Source organism: Mustela erminea, chromosome 5 (assembly GCF_009829155.1).
Source record: "Mustela erminea isolate mMusErm1 chromosome 5, mMusErm1.Pri, whole genome shotgun sequence".
Taxonomy (NCBI): Eukaryota; Metazoa; Chordata; class Mammalia; order Carnivora; family Mustelidae; genus Mustela; species Mustela erminea.
This window is the reverse complement of record NC_045618.1, coordinates 34913158-34926444: the sequence shown is the minus strand read 5'-3', so window position 1 is coordinate 34926444 and position 13287 is coordinate 34913158. Positions and strand designations below refer to the sequence as shown.

The 13287-nt window shown below is 37.4% G+C and overlaps 1 protein-coding gene across 3 annotated transcripts in view; it reads right to left on the bottom strand.

Moving 5' to 3' along the window:
* Positions 1 to 13287, bottom strand: part of LRRC49 (leucine rich repeat containing 49) — a 163296-nt gene that overhangs the window by 126771 nt on the left and 23238 nt on the right. For all 3 annotated transcript variants that reach the window (XM_032342599.1, XM_032342601.1, XM_032342602.1), the window contains one exon: positions 8330 to 8473. In XM_032342599.1, the coding sequence (XP_032198490.1) occupies positions 8330 to 8473 (144 nt within the window). The remainder of the gene's footprint in view (positions 1 to 8329; positions 8474 to 13287) is intronic.

The following is a 13287-nucleotide window of genomic DNA, read 5'->3' as shown; positions in this document are numbered from 1 at the left end:
AAAAAAGATATACCAGGAAAAAAATAACCTAAAGAAAGTTGGTATTTAACATTAGACTAAATGAATGTTAAGGCAGAAAATGTATGATTAACTTCTTTACCTATACTACATAGTTAGAACAGTGTCTGGCAAACAGTCCACGCTCATAAATACTTAGTCTATGAAGGTAATAAAGACAGTTAATACACAATGATAAAAGGAACAATTGACCAGGAAGATACATCAGTTTTAACCTTGTGTGCACCTAGAAACAGCTTCAAACATTGAGCACATACTAGGGAAATATATTGATAGTGTGTATGGACTGTAAATGTTGACTGCATACTCGGCAATACAGCAAACCTCAACAAACTTCACAGAACAGATTACGTATAACCCACACTCACCAGCCACAAGGCAACTAAATTAGGAAAGAATGACAAAAAAAGAAAAATCAATCTATACATATCAAAAATGTTCAAATATGCTTCTAAATAGCACATAGATCAAAGAAGAAATCAAAATGGAACTTAGAAAATATTTAGAATAAAAATACTAAATTTCACACTGTGTGTGGTGCATCAGCAATGAATCTTGGAACACTGAAAAAATAAAATAAAATTTTAAAAAAATACTGAATTTCAAAACTTGTGGGAAGAAGCTGAAGTGGTTCTCAAGGGTAAATTTATAGTCTTAAGCAAGTGCTTATATTAGAAACTAAAAAGGACTGACAACTAGTGTATCAAGTATCCAAACACAAAACTTTAGGAAGAAAAAAGCAAATAGAGAAAATAAGAGAGTTGGGAACAAAAATCAAGAACAATATTTCTTTTCTTTTCTTTTCTTTTTTTTTAATTACTTATTTGACAGAGAGACAGCAAGAGCAGGGACACAAGCAGGGGGAGTGGGAGAGGGAGAAGCAGGCTCAATCCCTGGACTCAATCCCAAAACCCTGGGATCATGACCTGAGCTGAAGGCAGACGATTAACGACTGAGCCAGACAGGCACCCCTAGAACAGTATTTCTTAAAAGCTATTAGAGAAGTTCAACAAAACCAAAGTCAGTTCTTTGAAATTACTAGTAAAATAAACAAACCTCAGGCAATACTAATTAAGAAACAAAGTATAAATAAGCATCATGAGAAATGACAACGGGGGCATGACGAAAGAGAGAGCAGCTAAAAAAAAAGGGAGTTTAGATGAAAGGAAACTATAACATATCAAAACTGATACTGTTATTACTGAGTCAATAGTTTAAAACTAATCAAACTATTTTACAGATACATTCCTCCAAGTATACAAGAAGAAGATCATCTTTAATTTCATATAAAGTGAGATTTATACCAAATAGGAAACCAAAATAGGGAATCACAGAATATTAAAATAGGAAGCACCCCTCAGTTCATTTTATGAGGCTAATGTGACCTTGATACCAGAAAAGAAAAAGCAAAATAAATTATAGACAAATTTCACTAAATATAGTGAAAATATTAATAAATGAAACCCAGGAATATATATGGAATATAGCCCATAAAATACACAATAATAAAAAATGCTAGAATGACTTACTGTTACAAAATCTTATAATTTCCAAAATTAATATATTAAAGAAGAAAAAATCCATTATGACCAGTCTAAGAGCTGTATAAGAATCATCTAATAAAATGCAAAAACCATTCATAATATAAACTTAAGCAAACTAAAAACAGAGGATAATTTCTTCAGATTGATAAATGGCATTTAGCAAACATAGCTAGTGATACGTTTCCTTTAAAATCAGGAATAAGGCAAGGATGCCTGCTTTTGCTTCTTTATTCAGCTTTGTACTAGAGGTATGGTCAAACTGGAAGTTCAGTCTGGCTAGTCAAACAAGAAGAAATAAAATGTAATGATTAAGGAAAACTACAATTGTTTGCAAAAAATTAAGATTTTTTAAATAGAAAATCTAAGATAACCTACAGATATATTATTAGAATTATTAAGTGTCAGAGCATGGCTGCTAAATATGAGATCAACGAAACAAAATCAACTGTGGTTCCATATACTGGCAACAACAGTAAGAAATCTACTTCTTTTTTAAAGGTTTATTTCTTTATTTATTTAACAGAGAGAGAGAGAGAGAAACAGCGAGAGAGGGAACACAAGCAGGGAGAGTGGGTGAGGGAGAAGCAGGCTTCCCGCTGAGCAGGGAGCCTGACACAGGACTCAATCCCAGGACCCTGGGATCATGACCTGAGCTAAAGGCAGACGCTCAACAACTGAGCCACCCAGGAGCCCCAGGAAATCTATTTCTGATCAAAATAATTTACAATAGCAAAAAAAATAAAATATGACTTATATGAATGAGAGATATTTTATATTCATATTATGCCTTCATAGTAATACACCATGTGCATATTATATTAAAGGTTCAATATAAAAAATGTCAATTGTCTTCAAACTCAAAGATATTCCAATCAAACAGACCAGTAGGATTATTCATGAAACTTGACATGCTATTTCTAAAAAAAATCTTTTTTTTTTTTTAAGGAAGAAAGGAAGGCTAGGGAAGAGGAAGGAAGATTGGGGACCTCATGCTACTAATTCTTAGAACATAACAGAGATTACAGTTATTAAGGTAGTGTTATATTGGAACATAGATAGAGATCAATAAAACAGACCAGAGAGGCCAGGCACAGACCCATTCATATGTTGGTATTTAATTTGCTAGAGGGAGATACTGCCAAGGGGAGATGGAAGGACAGAAATAATCCATTCTTCAATAAATGGTGCTGGGACAATTAGCAATTCACATGAGAAAAAAAGAAAACAAATCTGGATTTCAATTTTACACCACAAGAAAAAATCATTTCCAAATAGATAAAACATGGGAAGAGCAACTTCAAAACTTTTGTCAGGTAACAGAAAAATATCTTCATGCCCTCAACTTTTAAAAGAAGGAGTTTCAAACAAAAACACCATAAACAAGGGGCGCCTGGGTGGCTCAGTGGGTTAGGCCGCTGCCTTCGGCTCAGGTCGTGATCTCAGGATCCTGGGATCGAGTCCCGCATCGGGCTCTCTGCTCAGCAGGGAGCCTGCTTCCTCCTCTCTCTCTCTCTGCCTGCCTCTCTGCCTACTTGTGATCTCTCTCTGTCAAATAAATAAAAAAAAAAATCTTTAAAAAAAAAAAAAAACACCATAAACAATAAAGAAAACTATTGATGATTTTTACTTCTCTTCCTCAAAATATAGAAGAAACAAAAGAAATACCACTGACCAAGAGGAAAAAGAAAAAAAAAAAGCCTGCAATTATAATGGGCAAAGGATAAGACTATTCAGGCACTCTAAATGAGAGACAATCTCTTATCACTAAAGAAAAAAGATGAAAGGCATTCAGCCTCACTGGAAATTCATATTAAAATCTCAATGCCATATAATTTCATAGTTAAAAGACCGGCAAAAAATAAAAGGTCTGACAGTATCAGGTATCAGCAAAAATGTGAAGTTAAAGGAACTCCCAGGTAAAGCTGACAGAAATGTAATTTGGTTGTACCAAATTTTTGTATCAAGTTTTGGACAAAACTTGATGATATCTAATAAAACAAAATGAGCATAATCCTGGATTCAGCAATGCCTCTCCCAAGCGCTTCCATTGAGCACTGTTTGCCAAATACAGGTTGCAATCAACTTTTCATTGGTCAAGAAATCAATTCGGGGGCGCCTGGGTGGCTCAGTCGGTTAAGCTGCTGCCTTTGGCTCAAGTCATGATCCCAGGGTCCTGGGATTGAGATCCACATCGGGCTCCCTGTTCAGTGGAGAGCCTGCTTCTCCCTCTCCCTCTGCCTGCCACTCTGCCTACTTGTGCTCTCTCTCTTTCTCTCTCTGTCAAATAAAAAAACAAAATCTTTTTTTAAAAAAATCAATTCAGTAGGTTGAGACCAACATCTTTGATAGAAGATCAAGGGCAGATACAGCTTCATGAAATGTCTGCTTCTATCATTTATAACTTACCCATATAAATATTTAATAGCTGAGTATTTAATAACTGGGCTTTAATGTAAACTTTATTTATTACCATAGACTATGGTCTGAAAGCCACTGTCCCAGAGAAACTATTATGCCTATTCACCAAAAGACATGTACACAAATGTTATTTGTGATATTTTTTAATAATTAAAAATTGGAGGGGCGCCTGGGTGGCTCATGGGTTAAGCCTCTGCCTTCAGCTCAGGTCATGATCCCAGGATCCTGGGATTGAGCCCTGCGTCAGACTCTCTGCTCTGCGGGGAGCCTGCTTTCTCCTCTCTCTCTGCCTGCTTCTCTGCCTACTTGAAATCTTTCTCTGTCAAATAAATAAATAAAATCTTTTTTTAAAAAATTAAAAATTGGAAATACCACTGTGCATAAGTAGAATGGTTAATTACAATCATACAATGGAATGCTATATAACAATGAAAATTAGTGAACCAGAGCTACAGATAACAACACAGACAAATCTCAAAGCATGTTAATAAAAGCGACTTACAGAAAACATGTACAGTATGATGAACATTTAAAAGAACGTTCAAAAGCATACAAAAAAATTACTTGATATTGTTTAGGGAGGGGTACATACATATATGGAAAAGGAAACCAACATGCATTGGAATAAGCACTATACTCAGAATTTTGCTTACCTCTGCAAAGGAGGGAGGGAATGTGATGGGGGAGGGTTATACACTAGGCCTTAACTATATTTGAAGGATTTTTATTTATTTATTTATTTATTTATTTATTTATTTATTTTAAAGATTTTATTATTTATTTGTTAGAGAGAGAGATACAGAGCGCAAGCACAGGCAGATAGAGTGGCAGGCTAGAGGCAGAGGGAGAAGCAGGCTCCCTGCCGAGCAAGGAGCCCGATGTGGGACTCGATCCCAGAACGCTGGGATCATGACCTGAGCCGAAGGCAGCCTGCTTAACCAACTGAGCCACCCAGGCGTCCCTAGGATTTTTATTTATTAAGTTGATTGGTAGATATACACACATGTTGGTAATACTAATTCCCATTCTTTTCAGACTGTCTGAAATGCTTCACAATTGTTTAAAAGGGAAAGCTACCATATAAACAAAAAAAGGCACTTGGTTTGAAATTTGTAAAATCTCCCAGAAAAAGATCAGTGACTTTAAACTACAATAAGCAAACAAGCAAACAAAAACTTTTCTACATCAAAAACAGACAAGTTTTCTTTTTTTTTTTAAAGATTTTATTTATTTATCAGAGAGAGAGATGGGGAGAGATCAAGCACAGGCAGACAGAATGGCAGGCAGAGGCAGAGGGAGAAGCAGGCTCCCTGCCGAGCAAGGAGCCAGATGTGGGACTCGATCCCAGGACGCTGGGATCATGACCTGAGCCGAAGGCAGCCGCTCAACCAACTGAGCCACCCAGGCGTCCCCAGACAAGTTTTCTGATAAGAAAATGAAGTGGGTAATGCATTTGTTTCATCTCTTCTATAAGATTTGATGGGCAAAGCAAAGAAACACACAAAATGAGTAAACCCAGGGAAATGCTAAAAACAAGAGCGTCATCTTTAAGAGATCCCACAGTTTGGATGAATTTCAGGAAGCTGGCAAGCAGAAAGGATCTTACTAGCGATAACCCCAGACAAAACCACAGCTCGGAACTGGAAAGAGACATGCTGGCCGGCAGCGTCCGCAGTCCTCTCCTACAGAATGCCGTTTTACTTGGTGCTCACACTCAGAACACGTAGAGAGCAGAAGTGGACGGTGGTTAAGTGTCGCTAAGCAAGTAGATGTGTAATGAAAGGTCTGTCTACTCCACTGTTCTTCCCGGAGCAGCAGCAAACCCACCCCTGCCTCAGCCCACTCCCACCCCTGCCATGCACACACACAGGCAGTGGACGGAGCAGCCGGCTGCAGAAAGCCTCAGCCGGAGCTTCAGGATCTGTTCTCTCAATAACATGAGAGCATCTGACAAGGAAGGATGGAGCACGTGGGAGTTTTAGCCATGGAGACGGCTAATAACTGCTACATTCGAACAGGAGGCAGAAAAGAATGGCAGTGTCATCCCACACAGAAGATAGTAAAGTCCTTCTATCCCCCGAATAGCCATTCTCTTATTTTGGCAATTACAGAGTGAGCCTCCCTTTTCCCTTCCACTCACTCTAAAGGGAAGCCTGCCAATGTGTGGGATTCAACAACTTACACAAATCCAGTGATCATTTTAGGGAGAGAGATCTTGGAGTTAAAAAGACCTGTTCAGCTGCGCAGGAGATCCAGTCACTACTTAACACAGTCGTTCATCTAAGGATTACCAGCCACTGAGGAAAATGAAAACCGTTAAAGAAAAAAACAGAATGAAAGAAAAAGTGTGATAACTGACCCTAGAGAAATGAAGAGGCACTGAAGAAGAAAAAAAAAAAAAAAAAAAGAACCCTCAGTTTTAAAAGTCTCTTGGCTGTTTTAGGGAAGGATGCTTTGAAAAAGAAACAAAAGTTGGATCCAGTCTTATGTAACCTTACATGTATATTCAAATTTCCCATAAATTCATATGCATGGTACCTATCATCATGATGACACCATATGCATCATATTTACTAAATCTTTGTAACTTTTAGAAGTTAATACAATTTCCTTTTCCATAGATGTTGGCTGCTGCCTAAACTGTAACAGTAATGGTCAGACATAATACTCACTGGGAAATTCAGTAAGCAATTTCCTGGATACACATTATGTACTTTCCAAATGAAAGAACACAGACGGGAATATGCAAAAGTCAATAGATTTCTGTGCCCCGCTCTACCAAAGCTTTTTGAGTTCTTATCATACCCAAGGTCCTGAGGATAGATCACCAGCCTGAGCCGCTCCTAGACACTCAGCAATGTAAAAGATTGACTCAATCTGGAGGTCTTTTAAAATAAACAAGCCATTTCCAATATTTAAATCCAATCTGGGGAGGGCCTGACAGAATTTAGGGGCTCTGGAATAAATCCGTTTCTTAGAAAAGGTTCTGAATTTATCCCAACCTCCTAGAAGATGTGAGCATTACTGAGCTCTGATTTTTCTGGGAAAACTTCAAAATGAAACCAATCTGTACAATGAGGCCTAGAGATAAGGCATCATCTGTCCCTCAACCTTTCCAAGTATACCATTTATATTACACTTAATTATTTCTCAAAGAAGTTAAGAGTTAGATTGTACCTTTAAAAAGAGTTAGATTTTACTTGAATGATATACAGAGAGAACCTAGTACTTTTCTATTGCATGTAAAGAAAAGAAGCTTGTTTTAAAAAAATGTTTGTTTTTATCATTAGAAGTCTTCTCAGTCTGTATCACATAATACAGTCAAAAGTCCTATTTCTAGGGATGCCTGGATGGCTCAGTTTGTTAGGTGGCTGTGTTTGTCTTGGGTCATGATCCCAGGGTCCTGGGATTGAGTCCCACATCGGGCTTCTTGCTCATCGGGCTCCTTGCTCAGCCTGCTTCTCCCTCCGCCTGCCACTCCCCCTGCTTGCATATCTCTCTCTCTCTCTGACAAATAAATAAATTTTTTAAGCTATTTCTAGTGCTCCTCGCATGTGCACAAGTACAAGATACCTGAGCATCAGGCTCTTATTTCATTGCTGAACTTGAGTAAAGCTATAAATCTAATGAAGTTTGTCTTCCGAGTTCCAAAGTGGCCTTCCTGTAGTTTTGTCCCCACAGTGGAAACTTGTTTCCTCCTGCTCACATGCCAGCTCCTGACCATGTTAACGTCTTTCTTCAGATTCAACAAACTAAAAAGGATCCTAGAAATAATCTAGCCCAAGACCCTCACTTTAGAAAAAAGTAAACTGATGCTTAGAGAGTTAACAATTTACCCAAGGTCACCCAGCTAATGAGAGATGAAGCTGTGACCAGAACAAGGTCTCTGATGCCCAATGCAATGCTTTTTCCACTATACTAGCCTGCCTCTGTCAACCCTGCAAAGGAAATGATATTTATGTATGTCTTCACAGCCCTTGGCTTTTCCTCTCTGAGCCTTTTCCCTCCTGGTACAACAATTTATCAACCTAAAGTTACCAATAACCTTCTTTCTTATTAATTCTATTACCATGATAAAACAGGAAAGAATTCACTACTCATTTATATTAGCTAATGCATTTATTGATAATACTTCTGTTTCTAATTTTACATTTATCTTCTAAAATGAAAAACACCTTAACATTTCCCAAATCAAAACATAAGGCTTAATAATTATATGCACAATTAAATTCAGAAAAGAACTGAGTTACTGTAGATTCTTACTTTACATAAAACAATACCATAACATTTATTTCATTTCCTTAGAAGAAAAGGCAGAGATCACATATCGATTCTGTTTTAATACTCACCACAAATGTGATTTGATTGTGTCGCAGGTTAAGTTCAGTTAGTGAATCCAGCCCATTGAGATTATCAACGTGACTTAAAAGGTTCCTAGCAAGATTTAAAACTCTCAAATCACACAAATGACTGACATTTTCAATTTTGGTAATCTGTTAAAAAATGAGAAAGAGATAATTAGCAAGCATTGTCATAGATATGCATGTTATAAAAACCCTAAAAATAAAATACATAGTCACTGGATTCAGTGACAGGTTTACATGAAGACAATTAAAAATGTATTTCCAGGGGCACCTGGGTGGCTCAGTCGGTTAAGCCTCTGTCTTTGGCTCACATCATGATCCCAGAGTCTCAGGATCAAGACCCACATCAGGTTCCCTGGTTGGTGGGGAGCCTGCTTCTCTCTTTGGCCCTCACCCTGCTCTCATGCTCTCTTTATCTCAAATAAATAAATAAAATCTTTTAAAAAATGCATTTCCAAGTTTCTCTGTTATAGATAAGAAGTCATTTAACTTGTGAAAATTAAATAAAGGTACGAATTTTATAATTTCACCATAGTAAATATTTGCAGTAAATTTTATCAAATAGTCAATAAGTCCATCCTTGGGGCATCTCTAATTGCCAGGTCCAGATGAAAGTGACAAGAGCTAAAGGCACCTGGGTGGCTCAGTCGTTAAGCATCTGCCTTCAGCTCAGGTCATGATCTCAGGATCATGGGATTGAGCCTCACAGGGAGCCTGCTTCTCCCTCTCCAACTCCTCCTGCTTATGTTCCCTCTCTTGCTGTCTCTCCCTCTCTCTGTCAAATAAATAAATAAAATCTTAAAAAAAAAAAAAAAAGTGACAAGAGCTATACATACTACTGCCAAATAAAAACTTACTGCAAGCTCAAGGCCAAAGCTCACAATATTTTGACCAAGCAAGACAGCCCTCTGAGAGAAAAGGCAAGGAAAAGGAATGCTACCACACCCTCCTTGTTCTCTCCATTTATACTGCAGGATCCTGAAAGCCTTCAAGAGTCTAAATGGAAAAGTTACAACAAACTAGGATCCCAAGTGGAGATGGAGGCTGGATATTCTTTATTAGTGAAAGTGCTTAAGAGAAGAGACAGATAACGTGTAGCCAGAGTTCAATATGATAGACATTAATTGTTCAGAACAAGAGGACTTGAGTCATGGAATAGGCATGTGCATATAGTCTCTGGCCCGCAACAGAGGAGCTCTGAGTTGCACCACAAGGTGGGGTAAGGAAAAGCTATGCCTATGAACTGATGAGAGCACAACAGGATTTTAAGCCCTGCCGGTGTAACCGCGCAAGCACAGTGCAGTGGTTCTCTAGGACACGTAAGTAGGGGTCCTTGCAGGGGACTTCGTCAACCAACTACTTAAGTTAACAATGAGTCAGGTATATAACACTTTTCTTCCAAACATTAAAAAAAGTTACCACAATCACTAGAGGTTAACTTTCTCATCTGTACTATCTGCCCAGTACAGATGAGAAAAAAATCTGCAATTTTTTATTCAACATTCCAAAGCAGATGTCGGCTAAAAGTATGTTTTCTTAGATTTATAATCCAGTTTGTATGTTGTTATTGGACCTTCTCTTACATTCAAGAAATACCATCTAGATTCCATCTAGGTTCAAAAGGGAAAACCTATGTTTATTATAAATTATTATAAACTATATTATTATAAACCTATGTTTATTATAAACATCTGACTATGCTTTAAAATTTGTCCTAAGATTTTGATCTAACTAATGTAAAATGAAATCAGTGAAAGCTGTCAAAGAAGAAACAAGGTTATCCATATCTGAAGATGATAGAACTACGTACAATGAGATGTGGACAAAAGCATTTCAAAACTAAATAAGTGACAGAATTTTAAATGTATGGAATCATCAAAAAGCAAAACAGACACCATGAGAAATCAGTAATGTCATCATAAGTTTGAGAAATTCTCCTAAAATACTAAGGAAAAATGGCGGTAGGAAGAATGAGAGGCAAGATGGGGATATGGAAGACAAACAATATAGATGTAACAAGCATGAATGGAAAAGCAGTATTTAAATATATAAAATAAAACTTTCCTGAGAACAGGAAAGATAAAAATATATAGAATGAAGGGGCATAATTGTTAGATGACATACATAATTAAGTCTTCCCCCTTCTGGTACTAAACCTGGGGCATTTCTTGTAGAAAACTACCTTTCTCTAATTCTTTGGTCCTAGTGGGACTGATAATTAGAATGCCGACATTGTAGGCATTGTAGAGTTACCTTTTATTTAGTTTGGTAACTCTGAAAAGGAACATTATTAATTTTAAAATATGGGTATGAAGATGTAAGTTTTAAAAAATCACTGGGGATATCGTTCAGCTTCTTGGTTTGCAATCAGATAGGGCAGAATAGTCTGCAATGTATCTGACCGAGCCTATTATGCATTGCAGTCAGGGACAAAGTCACAGGGAATGGTAAAAATTTCAGGCAAAAGGTGATGTGGGGTGAGAGTACAGCTTTTGATTAGTTAATAAACTTCACAGCAAGAAGAAATGATGGGAATGTCGGAAAGTCCAATCATACACCATACTGATCAGAGAGAGGGTCTCCAGGAGACTGAACGGCTTCTCAATACACCTAGGAAAGCTGGATACTCCAGGCTCCTCTTTATGTGTAAGAGTAACCCAGACTGCTCTGTCTGGATAAAGACAACCTTCTGAGTCAGCAATGCTGAAAGGGCAAATGTCTGCTTTCAGTCAAGCAGTCACAGAAAGGGCAAGCTCTCCCTGAAGGAAAAGATGGCCTTGAAAGAACAGATCCTTCCTGAAGCACATTTGTGTCCATGTTAAAGTAAGCTTTCACCGAGAGAACGAATTCTGGAAGACCAAAACAAATCTACCTCAGAATTTGAGAGGCGACCTCTCAGATTCCTCGGTATTCTTCACTATTCAGATATAATTAATTGCTAAATCTTGATGTTTCCATTTTTTTTTTAAAGATTTTATTGATTTATTTGACGAGGGAGAAAGAGCACAAGTAGGCAGAGAGGCAGGCTGAGGGAGAGGGGGAAGCAGCCTCCCCAGTGAGCAGGGAGACTGATGTAGGACTCGATCCCAAGACCCTGGGATCATGACCTGAGCCGAAGGCAGACACTTAACCAACTGAGCCACCCAGGTGTCCCATTGATGTTTCCACTTTTTAAATATTTATCCAATGTGTCCCCTTATTAAATCCCTATCGTTACTACTTCAGGTCAAGCCACCATCACTTTTCACAAAGATTATGGGATTAGTCTCTCAACTGTTCTAGCTCCAGTTTAACTTTCCTCCCACTCTTTTCATCCACCAATCTATCTCCTGAACCCTATTATCATTCCTCAGACCATTTCCACATCCATAAACCAATTATGTTTATTTCACAATGTACACCAAGTATCATTTTTATTTCTGATGAAAGTAAACTCTGAAAACAAAAAATATTCACTTAATTTTTTTAGGTTTTTCACTACCTGATGCTTTTTTTTTTTTTAAAGAATTGGACATTGTTTGATGTTGAATAGTTTATCTCCTGACTTTTTAGAAGCCCGAGGTTACCAATGCTATCTTTGCTTTGAAATATTCTAAATTTCTGCTGGGTGGATTTAGATATTTTGAAACAAGACATGGATTTTCATGTAAAGCTTCCTTCTTGTAGTTATAGAGCCTTGAGAAATAATTTGTGTGGTACAAATATTTAATCTCAACACATGGAATAAGTGCAAACACAAAGCTGAAATTATATGACATAACACAGATCAGCTAACAAGGAATAGAGCATTTTTTTATCAACATAATAGTTGGTAAATAATTCCCACACATCACATATGGATCAAGTGATATGTTAGTCATATACCGGAATCCCTCAGAGATCTTGTGTAACGCCCATGAATTCTTAAAGGTGGGGGCATCTGGATGGTTTAGTTCCATTCAGGTCATGATCTCAGGGTTCTGAGATTGAGCCCTGCGATGGAGCCTTCTTAAGAATATCTCTTTTTCTCCCTCTGCCTCTCACCCCAACTCTTGCTCTAAAAAAATAAATAAAATAAAATAAAATATAATAAAAAATAAATAAATGAATTCTTAAAGGTATATTATAATGTGAAAGCTACATAAATATGTTTAATTATATATATACATTTTAAAATAAACTTGAAAAAATTGTTACCATAAAATGCTGCAATTAGTTATGAATAGTTTTAAAAATAGTGGGCTACCAAAAAAAAATGAAAAACCAGTAAATAAAAAAAATAAAAATAGTGGGCTACAAGACAGAATAGCAATTCCTCAGGTGTGGCATACAAAGCCCTCCACAATCTGGCCTTTCCTTTTCTCTCCCCTCATTTCTCACTTCAACATATGCTAAATTCTCAAGCAGTAAAAAATACCCTGTTGTTTTTAGTCTCAGTGCTTTTGCATATGATGTTCTTTTACTGACAAACTCTTTATTCTTCTTCCCCTTCCAGCCTTATCTCACTGGGTAACTTCTCTACTAGAGTGACACTAACCAGCCTGCAGAGGTGGACAATTCCCAGGCTACCAACATTCCTCCCATTCTGTGCACATACAGACACACACAGATGGGGCTGGGTGAGATTAGAACCCAGCAAATGTGGTCTATCTAGATGTATCAAGGTTTTCATTCATTAATTAGCTTTTCACTAAAACGATTGGGACTCACAGCTGTTAGAAAGCCTAGAGAGATCATACTGAAGTTTGCACTTGACTGACTGCATGTGGTTCAACAGGTAGGGACTCCAGAGCACCCCAGAAATGTACACTTACCACCTCAAGAGAGGCACTACCTTCTGCATGAGTATGTAGCTCATGTAGCTGGTCTTAAATAAATACATTTCAAAGACAAAAATTTCAATGGAAGAGCAAAGGACCAAAAAATAGCCAAGAGGCTCTATGAGAGAAGAAGGGGAAACATAA